The sequence below is a fragment of the Aethalodelphis obliquidens genome, unplaced genomic scaffold, assembly GCF_003676395.1.
Source record: "Aethalodelphis obliquidens isolate GAN/ISIS:26980383/991018 unplaced genomic scaffold, ASM367639v1 scaffold33, whole genome shotgun sequence".
In the NCBI taxonomy this organism is placed as follows: Eukaryota; Metazoa; Chordata; class Mammalia; order Artiodactyla; family Delphinidae; genus Aethalodelphis; species Aethalodelphis obliquidens.
The window spans coordinates 10,040,676-10,057,406 of record NW_020837977.1 but is presented as its reverse complement, the minus strand read 5'-3'; the positions used below and the strand labels follow the sequence as shown (position 1 = coordinate 10,057,406).

General features: G+C 43.6%; 1 protein-coding gene and 3 non-coding genes across 4 annotated transcripts; 3 read left to right on the top strand and 1 right to left on the bottom strand.

The window, feature by feature from the left end:
• Positions 1-721: 721 nt before the first annotated feature.
• On the bottom strand, positions 722-16,659 carry LOC113631402 (uncharacterized protein C6orf106 homolog). Its single transcript, XM_027127851.1, is given in 5 exon segments — positions 722-963; positions 965-1,971; positions 12,997-13,060; positions 14,536-14,766; positions 16,481-16,659. Coding segments are annotated over 5 exon segments (1,677 nt in total). The 3' UTR covers positions 722-767.
• TRNAY-GUA (transfer RNA tyrosine (anticodon GUA)) lies at positions 15,198-15,288 on the top strand. Its single transcript is given in 2 exon segments — positions 15,198-15,234; positions 15,253-15,288. It is a non-coding gene; the product is annotated as a tRNA-Tyr (tRNA).
• Positions 15,806-15,895, top strand: TRNAY-GUA (transfer RNA tyrosine (anticodon GUA)). Its single transcript is given in 2 exon segments — positions 15,806-15,842; positions 15,860-15,895. It is a non-coding gene; the product is annotated as a tRNA-Tyr (tRNA).
• Positions 16,037-16,109, top strand: TRNAA-AGC (transfer RNA alanine (anticodon AGC)). The gene has a single exon. It is a non-coding gene; the product is annotated as a tRNA-Ala (tRNA).
• Positions 16,660-16,731: the final 72 nt, after the last annotated feature.

Sequence of the window (16,731 nt, the reverse complement as noted above, 5' to 3'; positions counted from 1 at the left end):
ACTCCCCCGTCACCTGACATCTGTCCTCCAGGCTTCCTCTGCTGGCCACACAGGGAAGTTTGGTCAAGAGGTTCTGATGCTAACAAGCCACAGGGTTGACGAATACAAACGTCAAAGGTGTAAATCAACAGAAGATCAAAGAGAAAAGAAGAAGAAAAGCGTGATAACCCATAGGCTGATGCCACTAAAAACAAATGGGGTCAGAGTCTTGTGGAATCAGGTGGCACGCAGGCGTCCTCCTATAGCACCTACCCACAGAGCCCCCAAGCAGCCCGTGCCAGCTTTGAACCTGAATTGCTTCCAGAGCAAGCAGCTAGTCTATACACAGAATGTTATCCCTTATCTAAAAAAATAAAAGTGGGGAAAGAGGGGAAACAATTAACATGTGCTCAAAACTACAAGCTGTCTGTAGGCAAAATAATTTTTGTTTAAAAGATGGCTTTTTTCCCCTCATTTTAAACATTTTTTTCCTTCCCGAGCGCCCTAATGACTTGTTAGACTGACGCCTAATAAACAAAACCCAAAGTGGCTGCGAGGATTTCTTCTTGGTGGCCTTAACACCACTCCCACCACTCAGCATTCACACACACACGCACACGCTGAGTTTACTCAAAACTAGTCTTTCTGATTCTTCTTCTTCTTCCAGGATGGGGGTCAGAGCCACAGGTCCCTGCGATGTGGTCTGCAATCCAGAGGAACCCCTTGCCCTCCCCTCCCAGAGTCAAGCCTTGTGTCTTTCGTTAATTTTTCTTCTTGGTGACACCCGTTTAAGACTGACTGAAGGGGTAAGGCCCGCGGAGCCCCTTACTGTAAGTCATGACTGATAAGTTGTTTGCGTGACTGCTGGGGGACAGATTTACAGAGTTCTGGGGGAGTCTACTCTCATCTTGCTCGGTTTGGTCAGGCGCGGGAGCCCGTGTGTTTCTGCTGATCGAGTGGAACCCGGAACGCCCAGGGTCTTTTGTTTTCATCTGACTGTCGGTTCTTTTGGGGAGAGGCAAACAGGGTGAAGTTTCCTTCTACCTTGCGATGTGGCTGTGTGTGGAACTCCGTTTCAAAAGATGACAGCTGCTGTGCTACTCCTAGAAGTCCACCCGCCTCCACACTGAGAATGACCCAGATGACATCTCCATAGTAGAGTCCTGTAGCAGTGCACATCCGCCACTGTCCCTGATCCATTCCTGCTCTGCTGGGGCTGCACATCTGGACGCTGACATCTGCAATCTCCTGGGGGTTTAGCAATCTCACCAACACCATGTTCACATGTCCAAGTTGGTCTCCCCTGACATATTTAAGACAAACCCCTGGAGGCCAGGCCTCTGCCCCAGAATTTTGGATGCGCCATGTTTTTATATATTGAGCATAAGGGGATATCGACTTCCGTTCTCCTATGGTGACATCTTCAACAAAGGACACAGACGGCACACTGATGTTTGGGCTCTCAAAGTCATAATAGGCGCCAATTGCTCCTTGTAGGTTCCAGCTGGTCATGTCCAGGAGGAAAGCACAGCCGGCCGGGTTGAGCTGGAAGCCGAGCAACTGCTGGAACTCAGAGACGAGCACGTCCTTGTCGGCGGTGCCCAGGCAGCTGAACTTCTGCACCAGCCCAGGGTCCGGGCCCACGTCCATGCCGTCCGTGGCTGGCGCCGGACACTCGCTTCCCCGCCTCCTCACAACTGGGCCGCTACCGCGCCGCCGAGCCCGGGGACCGCGAGGGGGGCCGCTGCTAGCTGGCGCCGCGACCCTTTTCCTCTCACCGCCCGCAGGGATAAACTCACTCAGCCACGGGCTCACTCTCGCGCTGCCCGCCCCCGCCAGCGCCGACACCCCGCCGGGCCACCTCTCACTTCTCCCCTGCCTCCATCTCAAGGTGGATTTTTTTTTTTTTAATTTAAAAAGTGATTCTAGAGTAGTCGGTATTGGTAAACAGCTGTGACTTTTAAATTCTGATAAAGTTCCTGCCACAATTTTCTAGGATGTGTAGATAGTGTTAAAAAAACTTAATATGTTTTTTAATAACAAACAAACATATGTATGGTGCTTCCTATGTGCCAGACCCTATTCTTAGTGTAGTGCTTAATACAGATTGACTCATTTAATCCTCACAGCAGCCCTGTGAGGTAGGTACTATCATTTCCCATTTCACAGATGGGAAAGTTGGAGACATTAAATCGTGCCATTAATAACAGAAGAACCAGCATTTGGACTCAGGTAGTCTAGCTCTCCCATCTATCTGCTTAATTACTACACCACCCTGGTGCCCTAAGACATATGTGAATTCTGTAAAGTCAGAAACAATACTTATTTAATGTCAAAACAGAGTTTACCCTCAGTATATTCTAACTTGTCCCCTCCCCACTAAAAGTGAATACAAAGGTCTGTAAATCCAAGTTAATATATCCTGTTCCATTATTCTGATTCCATAAGATTGGAATGAGAACCTTTGCTATTATATATAAAAATAAGGCATTTCAATACCACTCATACAATGAGATGTACGATCTTTTCATGACTTCAAATGTTATCTATTCATAATAAAAGTGAAATTATACTCAATTTCTCCACTGTACAAAATAAGGTACAAATTGTGAAATATCTATTAGTAAAAATATACCGTTACTTATGTCAGACTATTAAATTAGCAATCCTTTATTATTTCTTCATAGTACAAAGGAAATACAACTTAGCAAACTTTAACTTTTTCTAAAGGAATTTTATCTGCAACCATTTAAAATAAATGTGTGTGTGTGTATACGTATATATACTGTAGCAATTTATTTTGCTTTTCTCCTACGTCAATTTTCCACTGTCAGAAGCACAGTACCCTCCACACTCTGGATCTACCTGCGCTTTATTTCTCCCTCTGGCACTCACCACTGTTGAACCTCCTCTATATGTTATTTACGGTCAATTTATTGTCTGCCCCTGCAGAATGTGTGCTCCATCAGAGGAGGGATTTGTCTGTTTTGTTTACTGCTACGTCTCCAGCACTAGAACAATACCTAACACGTAGTAGAGAGTAAATAAAAGGCTGTTAAAGGAATATGAATCTCTGAAGAAAATCTCCCTGCAACAGCCTCCCCCTCCCTCCCCCACCCCCCAAATCATACCTTTGGGGAAGACACTGTGTGAACAAGATGAGAGCTCTACTTTCCCTGAGTGTGAAAGACTGCAAGGGAGTTTGCAGAGGCTTATGGAGCCCTGGGAAGTGGATGGGTCAGTCTTGCTGTCTCCCTGTAGTACAAATGGCTCCTGTTAACCTGCGTAATGGAGGTGGGGAGCTGGGGGTTAGTCTCATTAAGAGCTTTCGAGGTAGTGATTCGGCATATAATTCAGGATTTAGTGTGACTTAATAACATAGTCAATTCTCACGATCACAGATTCCACATTTGCAAATTTGCCTACCTGCTAATATTTATTTGTAACCCCAAAATCAATACTCAGGGTGCTTTTGTGGTCATTCACAGAGATATACAGAACAGCAAAACATGCCAGCTGCCCAGAGTGCCTGCTCCCAGCTGAGACCGACAAGACGACGTTCTTTTCGTTTCAGCTTTCTTACTGTAAACAAGTGCCACTTTGTTTTGCACTTTTGTGCTTTTTGTTGGTAATTTCACTATTTAAAATGTTTAAAAGCACAGTGCTGCCTAGTGTTCCTAAGTGCAAGAAATTACGATGTGCCTCATGGAAAAAATCTGTATGTTAGATAAGCTTCTTTCAGATATGAGTAACAGTGCTGCTGGGCATGAGTTCCATGTTACTGGATCAGCAGTATGCATTAAATAAGGTGTCCTTACAGAAACATGCATAAAACAAGGTCGTGTACTGATCACTTAATGATGAAAACGTTGTGAACAGAGGCTTAAGGGAACTTAACCCTGTATTTCCCCCAGAAGCAATGGTTCCGTATTCGCTAAATCACTGTTTGCGGTGACTTCTATAGAACCTAACTAGCAGGCATAACAAGAATCAACTGTAGCTCCCCTGGAGTTCTCCAGCATGGTTCCCTTTCTGACTTTGGAAACATCATCTCTGTGCTTTCTCACAAATAACCTTCCTGGACACAGTAAATATTTACAGAAAGCCATGGATGAGGAATCAGCAAACCTGAATTCATCCCTCCTCCCCCAATTTGGAGGGTCAGTCTGAGGAAATTACTTAACCTTTCTTGGTAGAGCCTTGTGATCTGCAAAAGGTCTCCTTAACTGAAAGGAAGAGCGTGAAAGCCCTCTCATGTTGATGTGTGTAAGGTATTCCTCCAAGCTGAACAACGGCTTTTTCCTTCAGATCTCAGGGCATCTTGGCAGCATTTTCATGGAGCTCCATTGTTAACAAATTTCAGGAACTTGATCTTTGGGTTCAAGAGATGAAAAGACAGTCCCCTTGAATAAACCAACACTTTCCTACTCCCAGAATCCTGGTCATCACTGAACCTTGCCTGACATCAGAAACTGCCTTTCAACCTCCCTTCTCCCAGGGAGCAGTCCAGCATCCAGTCCCTCTAACTCAAGTGTCCAATTGGCGACAAGTAGTGCCAAGCAAGGAGTCCTGGCTAGTGACTCAGGAGATCTGAACTCTCACCTGCCGTTGTTCAACTTTGTTACTGAAGGTAAGCCATTTCACATCTTTGGGCATCAGCTCCTTCATTTAAAAGCAACTGTTACAAGCCTCGTAGATAGCCTCATCCACCAGAGGGCAGACAGCAGAAGCAAGAAGAACTACAATTCCGCAGCCTGTGGAACAAAAACCACATTCACAGAAAGATAGACAAGATGAAAAGGCAGAGGGCTATGTACCAGATGAAGGAACAATATAAAACCCCAGAAAAACAACTAAATGAAGCGGAGACAGGCAACCTTCCAGAAAAAGAATTCAGAATAATGATAGTGAAGATGATCCAGGACCTCGGAATAAGAATGGAGGCAAAGACCAAAAAGATGCAAGAAATATTTAACAAAGACCTAGAAAAATTAAAGAACAAGCACCTAGAAGAATCAAAGAACAAACAAAGAGAGATGAACAATACAATAATTGAAATGAAAAATACACTAGAAGGAATCAATAGCAGAATAACTGAGGCAGAAGAACAGATAAGTGACCTGGAAGACACAATGGTGGAATTCACTGCCACGGAACTGAATAAAGAATGAAAAGAAATGAAGACAGCCTAAGAGACCTCTGGGACAACATTAAACAAAATAACATTCACATTATAGGGGTCCCAGAAGGAGAGGAGAGAGAGAAATGACCCAAGAAAATATGTGAAGAGATTATAGTCGAAAACTTCCCTAACATGGGAAAGAAAATAGCCACCCAAGTCCAGGAAGTTCAGAGAGTCCCAGGCAGAATAAACCCAAGGAGAAACACGCCAAGACACGTAGTAATCAAACTGACAAATATTAAAGACAAAGAAAAATTATTGAAAGCAACAAGGGAAAAATGACAAATAACATACAAGGGAACTCCCATAAGATTAACAGCTGACTTCTCAGCAGAAACTCTACAAGCCAGAAGGGAGTGGGACGATATATTTAAAGTGATGAAGGGGAAGACCCTACAACCAAGATTACTCTACCTGGCAAGGATCTCATTCACATTCAACAGAGAAATCAAAAGCTTTACAGACAAGCAAGATCTAAGAGAATTCAGCACCCCCAAACCAGCTCTACAACAAATGCTAAAGGAACTTCTCTAAGCGGGAAACACAAGAGAAAAAAAGGACCTACAAAAACAAACCCGTAAAAATTAAGAAAATGGTAATAGGAACTTACATATCGATAATGACCTTAAACGTGAATGGATTAAATGCTACAACCAAAAGACACAGGCTCGCTGAATGGATACAAAAACAAGACCCATATATATGCTGTCTACAAGAGACCCACTTCAGACCTAGGGACACATACAGACTGAAAGTGAGGGGATGGAAAAAGATATTCCATGCATAAGGAAATCAAAAGAAAGCTGGAGTAGCAATACTCATGTCAGGTAAAATAGACATTAAAATAATGAATGTTACAAGAGACAAGGAAGGACACTACATAATGATCAAGGGATCAATCCAAGAAGAAGAGAAAACAATTATAAATATATATGCACCAAACATAAGAGCACTTCAATACATAAGGCAACTGCTAACAGCTAGCTACAAAAGAGGAAATAAACAGTAACACAATAACAGTGAGGGAGTTTAACACCTCACTTACACCAATGGACAGATCATCCAGAGAGAAAATTAGTAAGGAAACACAAGCTTTAAATGACACAATAGACCAGATAGATTTAGTTGATATTTATAGGACATTCCATCCAAAAACAGCATATTACACTTTCTTCTCAAGTGCACACGGAACATTCTCCAGGATAGATCACATCTTGGGTCACAAATCAAGCCTTGGTAAATTTAAGAAAACTGAAATCAAATCAAGCATCTTTTCTGACCACATCTTTTCTATGAGATTAGAAATCAATTATGGGGAAAAAAACGTAAAACACACAAACACATGGAGGCTAAACAATACGTTACTAAATAACGAAGAGATCACCGAAGAAATCAAAGAGGAAATCAAAAAACACCTACAGACAAATTACAATGAAAACACGATGATCCAAAACCTATGGGATGCAGGAAAAGCAGTCCTAAGAGGGAAGTTTATAGCAATACAAGCCTACCTCAAGAAACAAGAAAAATCTGAAATGAACCATCTACCTTACACCTAAAGGAAATAGAGAAAGAAGAAGAAACAAAACCCAAAGTTAGCAGAAGGAAAGAAATCATAAAGATCACAGTAGAAATAAATGAAATAGAAACAAAGAAAACAATAGCAAAGATCAATAAAACTAAAAGCTGGTTCTTTGAGAAGATAAACAAAACTGATAAACCTTTAGCCAGACTCATCAAGAAAAAGAGGGAGAGGACTCAAATCAATAAAATTAGAAATGAAAAAGGAGAAGTTACAACAGACACTGCAGAAATACAAAGCATCCTAAGAGACTACTACAAGCAACTCTATGCCAATAAAATGGACAACCTGGAAGAAATGGACAAATTCTTAGAAAGGTATAACCTTCCAAGACTGAACCAGGAAGAAATATGAACAGACCAATCACAAGCACTGAAATTGAAACTGTGATTAAAAATCTTCCAACAAACAAACGTCGAGGACCAGATGGCTTCACAGGTGAATTCTATCAAACATTTAGAGAACAGCTAACACTCATCCTTTTCAAACTCTTCCAAAAATTGCAGAAGAAGGAACACTCACAAACTCATTATATGAGGCCACCATCACCCTGACACCAAAACCAAAGATACTACAAAAAAAGAATATTACAGACCAATATCACTGATGAATATAGATACAAATATCCTCAACAAAATATAGCAAACAGAATTCAACAACACAGTAAAAGGATTATATACCGTGATCAAGTGGGATTTATCCCAGGGATGCAAGGATTCTTCAATATATGCAAATTAATCAATGTGATACACCATTTTAACAAATTGAAGAATAAAAACCATATGATCATCTCAATAGATGCAGAAAAACCTTTTGACAAAATTCAACACCCATTTATGATAAAAACTCTCCAGAAAGTGGGCACAGAGGGAACCTACCACAACATAATAAAGGCCATATAGGACAAACACAATGGTGAAAAACTGAAAGCATTTCCTCTAAGATCAGGAACAAGACAAGGATGTCCACTCTCGCCACTATTATTCAACATAGTTTTGGAAGTCCTAGCCATGGCAATTAGAGAAGAAAAAGAAATAAAAGGAATACAAATTGGAAAAGAAGTAAAACTGTCACTGTTTCCAGATGACATTATACTATACATAAAGAATCCTAAAGATGCCACCAGAAAACTACTAGAGCTAATCAGTGAATCTGGTAAAGTTGCAGGATACAAAATTAATGCACAGAAATCTCTTGCATTCTTATACACTTACAACGAAAGATCAGAAAGAGAAATTTGGGAAACAAAGCCATTACCATTGCAACAAAAAGAATAAAATACCTAAGAATAAACCTACCTCAGGAGGTAAAAGACCTGTACTCAGAAAACTATAAGACAGGCTTCCCTGGTGACACAGTGGTTAAGTCCACCTGCCAATGCAGGGGACACAGGTTCGAGCCCTGGTCCGGGAGGATGCTGTGGAGCAACTAGGCCCGTGCACCACAGCTACTGAAGCCCATGTACCTAGAGCCGTGTGCCTAGAGCCATGCTCCGCAACAAGAGAGGCCACCATGATGAAAAGCCCGTGCACCACAGCGAAGAGTGGCCACTGCTCGCCGCAACTGGAGAGGGCCCACGCGCAGCAACAAAGACCCAACGCAGCCAAAATAAATAAATAAAATTTTTTAAAAACTTGTAAGACACTGATGAAAGAAATCAAAGATGACACAAACAGATGGAGAGATATACCATGTTCTTGGATTGGAAGCATCAATGTTGTGAAAATGACTATACTACCCAAAGCAAACTAAAGATTGAATGCAATCCCTATAAAATTACCCGCGGCATTTTTTACAGAACTAAAACAAAAAATCTTATAATTTGTATGGAGACACAAAAGACCCCAAATAGCAAAAGCAATCTTGAGAAAGAAAAACAGAGCTGGAGGAATCAGACTCCCTGACTTCAGACTATACTACAAAGCTACAGTAATCAAGACAATATGGTACAGGCACAAAAACAGAAATATAGATCAATGGAACAGGATAGAAAGCCCAGAGATAAACCCACACACCTATGGTCAACTAATCTATGACAAAAGAGGCAAGGATATACAATGGAGAAAAGACAGCCTCTTCAATAAGTGGTGCTGGGAAAACTGGACAGCTACATGTAAAAGAATGAAATCAGAACACTCCCTAACACCATACACAAAAATGAACTCAAAATGGATTAAAGACCTAAATGTAAGACCAGACACTATAAAACTCTTAGAGGAAAACATAAGAAGAACGCTCTTGGACATAAATCACAGCAAGATCTTTCTTGACCCATCTCCTAGAGTAATGGGAAAAAAAAATAAACAAATGGGACCTAATGAAACTTAAAAGCTTTTGTACAGCAAAGGAAACTATAAACAAGATGAAAAGACAACCCTCAGAACGGGAGAAAATATTTGCAAATGAGTCAACAGACAAAGGATTAATCTCCAAAATATATAAACAGCTCATGCAGCTCAATATTAAAAAAACAAACAACCCAATTCAAAAATGGGCAGAAGACCTAAATAGACATTTCTCCAAAGAAGATATACAGATGGCCAAGAAGCACATGAAAAGCTGCTCAACATCACTAATCATTAGAGAAATGCAAATCAAAACTACAATGAGGTATCACCTTGCACCAGTTAGAATGGGCACATAAGAAAATCTACAAACAACAAATGCTGGAGAGGGTGTGGAGAAAAGGGACCCCTCTTGCACTATTGGTGGGAATGTAAATTGATACAGCCACTATGGAGAACAGTATGGAGGTTCCTTAAAAATCTAAAAATAGAATTATCATATGACCCAGCAATCCCACTACCGGGCATATACCCTGAGAAAACCATAATTCAAAAAGACACATGGGGCTTCCCTGGTGGCGCAGTGGTTGAGAGTCCACCTGCCGATGCAGGGAACACGGGTTCGTGACCCAGTCTGGGAGGATCCCACATGCCGCGGAGCGGCTGGGCCTGTGAGCCATGGCCGCTGAGCCTGCGTGTCCGGAGCCTGTGCTCCGCAACGGGAGAGGCCACAGCGGTGAGAGGCCCGCGTACCGCAAAAAAAAAAAAAAAAAAAAAAAGACACATGCACCCCAGTGTTCACTGCAGCACTATATTTACAATAGCCAGGTCATGCAAGCAACCTAAATGCCCATTGACAGATGAATGGATAAAGAAGATGTGGTACATATATACAATGGAATATTACTCAGCCATAAGAAGGAACGAAACTGGGTCATTTGTAGAGACGTGGATGGATCTAGAGACTGTCATACAGAGTGAAGTAAGTCAGAAATAGAAAAACAAATATTGTATATTAACGCATGTATGTGGAACCTAGGAAAATGGTACAGATGAACCGGTTTGCACGGCAGAAACAGAGACACAGATGTAGAGAACAAACGTATGGACACCAAGGGGGGAAAGCGGGGGCAAGTGTTGGGGGTGGTGGTGGTGGGATGAGTTGGGAGAGTGGGATTGACATGTAGTCACTAGTATGTATAAAATAGATAACCAATAACAACCTGCTGTATAAAAAATAATAAAATAACTTCAAAAATTCAAAAAAAAGAATGCAAAAACACTATTGCTAATAACGAGAATGCCAAGCATTTACAAACACTACCAAATAAACAAATAAATAAATGCAACTGTTATTAAATGCTGTATTAGATGACAACTATGGGACTCTCTGCCCCACAAGTGTTTGCATGTGGTCAAACAAACATGGAAACCATACCAATGGATGCAGAAAAGAAAGCAAACTTCTCTTTCCTCACCGTGCCTGTATTCGTTTGCTAGGGTTACCATAACAAAATACCAAGGACTGGGTGGCTTAAACAACAGTTTGTTTTCTCACCGTTGTGGAGGCAAGAGGTCCAAGATAAAGATGTCAGCAGGCCTGGTTTCTTCTGAGGCCTCTCTCCCGGGCTTGCAGGTGCGTGCCTTCTTGCCGTGTGTTCACGTGGTTGTCTGTGTGTCTGGTGTCTCTCCCTCTCCCTATATCCTCATCTTATAAGGACACTAGTCAAAGTGGATGAGGACCCACGCTAACAACCCCATTTTAATTGTCTCTTTAAAGGCCCTATCTCCAAGTATAGTCACATTCTGAAAGTTCGAGGTTCAATATAAGTGGGGGGGGGGGGCATACGTTAGCCCACAACACAGGTCATCAATTTCTCAAAATCATGCCAGTTTTCAGTTTGCCGTATATTTGGACCATGAGTTTTTTATGAAGCTCTATGTACTTTTTTAGAAATTCCTAGTTTTGGTTTGCTTTCTGAGAAAATCAACATGCCTTTATCACATCCCTAAGTTCTTCCTGGTCCTTCGTCACGTTCACTGTGAAAGAATCCATTTTCTTCTTCAAAGATCATCTTCCTTGAGCCCTCTGACCTCTTCTGTTTTTTCCTAATTCGTCCTGATTGCTTTCTTGGCTTGTTGCATCACTGTTAATCTGGGATTTACGTTGAGTTCCTGAGTTGGTCCCTTTCTTCTTTTTAAATCCTGGGTACTCCTCTTTCTTGGATTCTTGTTTTGATGAAGTACATCTGTGGCAGACACAGAGTATTTGCTCCTAGACTGCCTTTCCAGAAAGGACTCACTGCCCAGCTGCAAGAAGGATGGTTAACTGAGAGCCTCCTGGTGTTAACTTCTTCAGGATTCACCTCAGTTTCCTGGCCAAGGTTGTCAGCTTCTGACAAGGAGGCTGTATAAGGGCCTAGCCATTTCTGCCCCACTCAGGACTCCACTAAAGGGAAATCTGCTCTGCAGCTACCAAGGGGGCTGGCAGAGACTTTGTCAGGTCTGCGTCACTGTCTGATGGCTACCCCCACCCAATACTGTGTCTTCCCCTTTTCTGTTCACGGATGTTACCGTCCAGTAAACTTTTGTACTCTAATTCTGTGTCAGCTTCTGCTTCCTGGAGAAATCAATCATTATAAGAACCTCAAGTGGTATTTTTTTAAAAAATTTGTTTCAGAAAGGAATCACGGGATTTAAACTTTGAGACTTTGTGTGAATTATCTATTTGTCCTCATATGTGATTGCTACTTTGATTGGTTATACAATTCTAGGTTCAAAATTATTTCCCCACAGAACTTTGAAGGCCTTGCTCTACTGTATTCTAGCATCCAGTATTTCTGATAAGAAATCTGATCATAATCTGATTCTAATTCCTTTGTAGCTAGCCTGTTTTTTTGTTTGTTTTTTCCCCATCTATGAAAGCTTTGGGGGTTTCATCTTTATCCTCAATGCTTTAAAATTCCACTAGGCTGTGTCCAGACACAGCTGTTTTTCATTCATCCTACTTGGATGCCCCTTTCAATAACTAATGTCTTTCTTACATTCCTTTCCTTACATTGTCCCTGTTTTCCCTTTCTGGAACTCTGACTAGATAGCCATTGTGTCTTCTGGGTCTATCTGCCATGCTTTTAGGCGTATATTTTCTGCTCTCTCTATTCTGGTGTCCTGGGAGATATTTTCCATTCTATCTTCTATAACTCGAAATTTGATCTTTTGCCATAATCAGTGTTATTTTTCACGTTAGCAATCACTCTTAGTTTTCAAGAAGTCAACTTTTCTCTCCTCGCTCCTTTTAATACCACCTTGTTCTGGCGTCCCTGAGAATATCAATTAGCATTTTAAAAAGTGGTTTTGTATTATTCCTTGCACCATCTGTTTCCTCCTGGATCAGTTATTTTGTTTGTTCATCTTGGACTTTAAGTTGTTTTTGTTTCCTCTCAAATGTCTGGTAGACATATGTTCATATTCATGAATCAAGGACTACGTTGATTGGGGTTTGTAAAATGCCTGGGTCCTGGGGATAAGCAGGGTTTTTCATTTCTATGGTGCTGGCCCAAGATGCTCCAAACTGCCAACTTAATTGCGAGTGGGGTGGGGCAGCCTTTCTTTCTCTCCAGGTCTCTTATTATTAGGCTCTACTCTGCCTCTCTCCCCAGCCCTATACTCACCCCATAGGCTCTCCCCAGGCAAATCTACTCTGCTTAAGCAGTTCTCCAGGTAGCTCCAGCTGGGGCAAAGGCTGCAGCAGCTGCACATTGTTGTGGGCCTCCGACCTCTGAGCTGCTGCCTCTGTGCCTGAAGCCTCTTCGGAGCTCCATAGGGAAAATGGTTGTTTCTGCAAGCTTCTAGAACGTGTATTCTGAGCTGTGATTTTCTCCATTTTGGGCCATGTATCTATTCAATCTCACTTGCTTTCCACAATCCCAGAAATTATTTTAAAGCTCAGGTTTGCTGATTGTACCTACTTTGTTTTCCATGTGGCAGGAGACTTTTTCTTCTTGTATATCTTTATTATCTTTCACTGGCATCCTAGGAAAGAGGGATGCAATCATATGTGTCCAACCCTTCTCACCGTATGCTCACATGACTGGAAGAGAGGAGGCATCTCTCTGAGGCCTCTTTCATAAGGGCACTAATTCCATTCATGAGGGCTGTGACATCACGACTTACTCACTTCCCATAGGCTCCACCTCCTAATACCATCAGTTGGGCATTAGGTTTTCAACATATAAATTTGGGGCCAGGCGGAGGGGCTAAATATTCAATTTTCGGCAATAGACTAAGGGATAAAGGTCAGGAATTTTTAGGGTAGTGGGGATGGAGGGGTGCAGCACCATGTTTCCAACTGTGTGCACTAGAGAAGCAGAGAGAGAAGCTGAGAGGCGCTGGGGAAAACCACAAGGAGGCTTAGTTACCACTCCTCCATGGTTTCCGCGGGACACTCCTGTATCACCGTAATATATGCCACTTGCTTACATTAGCTCTGTGTGGATTTCTATCACAAGTAAGAGGGCCAGAAATCAAGAAACATCTTGGCCCTCCTGGAACGCGTCACTCTTATCTGGCTGGCTGTTTTGGAAGAGGGTGCATCAGGAAGGGGTTACACCAAGGGGCCAGGATTCCACCACAGTGCAGTGATGGCCACGACAGTGACCTCTGCAGATAATAAACGCCTGACTTGCCACCCTATAAAATAAGACAGTGCGAATAAAATGAAGGCCCTTTCCTCTTAGTCTAATTTACAAGGTTCTTTCCATAAACTTCGGGGGAGGGGTGCGACACATCTCCCCCGCCTCTCACAGAAATAGTATTTTTTTTAACTCTCGGAGACACTATATAACTTTAAAGAGCTACCGGCTTGTTACGTGCGAAGAATGGCAAAATGAAACAAAAATAAAGCTCACCATTTCGTTCAAATAGCCTGTGCTTGCCCCACCCTCTAAATTTTTAACTCCTTTTAACCATGTTTGTGTGGCCTTAAGGAAGCCGCTTTCCCACTTAATGACTAGCCCTTTTCCCTAACCTCGCATTTTCTCTTCCTTAACTCATCCTCACATTGTATTAAAACTTTTACTTTGGGGAGCTGTTACCTTACTTGGGGAGACTTAAGAACTAATTCTAAACCCCTTTCCACAAATAAGATCAATAACTTCAAAATAAAAACTCAGTTTGCTCAAACCAACATTATGCCCTCTTGGTTGAAAGGCCCTTGAGGGCAGAACCCAAATCATTAGACGGTTTTTCTGCTCTGCTGACAACCAAGAAGGGGTTTGTTAAATGAAATGTAAAATGGGAGCGGGCTCCAAAGAACCTTGTAAATAACTTTGCTCCCTCTGCATTGTCGGGCATGGCTGGCGTGGTTTAGTAACTGGGTGACTGCAACGTCTTCAAATACCTTCCAAGACCTGACGAGCTGAGCCGCGGTAGACGCAGCCCCGCGACATTAACCAGCTTTGTCCTGGGCACTGCGGGCTTGACCTTGGGGCTCCCTCCCCACTTCCTACCTGGAGCCCGCGGGAACCGCCCCTCCTTTCCTCGGCTCTGCCCCGCGCCGTCCTCCTCGCCCGGCTACCGGCGTCCCGTTATTAGTGTTCGCGAACCTCTCAACATCTCGAAAGTTCGACAGGCGGCATCGGAAACCAAGCCTGGTGGCTCTCCGCCCTCGAGGTGTGGTAAACTCTCGGCATTTGTGCTTGGGAGAACCCCAAAGTAGTAAAAGTCTCTGATTTTGAAAACTAAGGGGACAAAAACGCCAAGACTGGAAGGAATCGTACCTACGGTCCTCTGATTCGTAGTCGGACGCATCACCCTGCACCACGGACCCCTCACACGAGGGGTGAGGAGACATAAAGGTTACAGAATAGGGAAACCACACCCGACAGTAACTCCCCTAACACCGGGAGTAAAGAAAAAGTGCGACAGACACGCGGAGGAGTCTTGAGTCTTGACACGAAAGTTCGGAACTCACTCCTACCGCAGTCAGGCTCCGCGAGCCACCGCCGGCTAGTCTTTCTGCGCACGCGTAAAACAACATTCGGGCACGTACTCCCTTCGCGCCCCACTCTCTCCATTACGCATGCTCAGTTTCATCTCTGGGTAAGGGTTGAGCGCGCTCTGGTTCCTAGGTATTGAATCTCAGGGGGCGGGGGCACGGGCTCTGCACGTCCCTTCGATAGCTCAGCTGGTAGAGCGGAGGACTGTAGTTAATACCCTTAAGAGGCATCCTTAGGTCGCTGGTTCGACTCCGGCTCGAAGGAGACAAGGACGTTTTTGTCGAGCTTCCTATGATTTATGGTCCTTTCTGCATAAGGATTTCTCTGATAATACATTACTTTCCAAACAACAGGTCCAAACCCGTAGCTTCCTCGGTGTGAATCTTTTGCGAATCCCGGAAACGGGGACATGCGGTCCGAGTTCTGAGCGAGCGGGGCACTGAGTCTGCGCTCAGCGGGGAGGCTGCCGGGTCACGGCCTTCGCTTGTTTCTAAAGCGTCTTTGGCGTTTCCCGAACCCCTGAGTGCCGACACGGCTAAGCCGCGTCCCGGGCCAACGGCCGGCTCCCCGGGGCCAGGCCCCTGACCTAGTCCTCAGAGCCCATGCAAGGTCGGCGATGCGAACGCTCGGGGCGGCTGCCGTGAGGAGCTGGGAGGTCCGCAAGGAGGATCTCGTGCCCAAGGAACCTGGGAATCACGAAGGCAACGCGGTAGAAAGCACACGAAGCCTAGAAAAATGACTAAAAGTTATGAAGATGGGTTGAGGACCTGTTCCCTCACTCCCTTCGATAGCTCAGCTGGTAGAGCGGAGGACTGTAGATTGGTGTCCTATAGCCATCCTTAGGTCGCTGGTTCGATTCCGGCTCGAAGGAGAGAGGCTTTTTTTTGTTGTTGTTGTTACTTTGGCCTTAACCATGAAACAGGGACAAGAATGTGGTCAAGAATATTTATCTTCGCTTCTAAAGGCTCTGTTCTCTCTCTAGAGGAAGAGATAAGCAGCCGTGGCCAGCGGTGGGGGATTAGCTCAAATGGTAGAGCGCTCGCTTAGCATGCGAGAGGTAGCGGGATCGATGCCCGCATCCTCCAGTTTTTCTCCTGATCTCCAGTGGTCCTTTTTCTTTTGATTCTCATTCAACTCGAACAAGAGTTGAAAGTAGTTGGGCGAGCTTGAGGTTACCGCTATTAAAACTTCCCAGACGAGGGTACTTGAGGGGATAATTTTTCTAATTTTAAAAGTTTAGACCCATTTACTTTGTGAAGTTCACGAAATTAGTTTTCTCTCCAAAAATGGAGACAGATTGCAACCACGTCTGTCGGCACTCTGAGTCTTTAGTGATTTGTGATTGATGGCTGCACTTACAGGGACCCATCTGAGTCTAAACTGCGCATAATTAAAGGGACCTGACAGAAAAAGAAAAAACAGAACTTGGAGAAGGACGCTGCTACTTTAAACTTACGTTGAGCTGAGGAGGCGGGGACTATTCTGGTCCATCTCATCTGCATACAGTGGGGTGCCTGGCTCCTGGCAGATCCAAGACGGATATGATAAAGCAAGGCGGGTACCTGAGGACAGGTGAGGAAGTGGAAAAGACGCTGGACCCAGAGGCTTCTTGTTGGAGGAGGATTCTAACGCCATTTTCCTCCTGGGAAGTAACTTTGGAGAGTTCATTAGAGACCACCACAGAGAGGGAATCAACTGGAGAAAAGT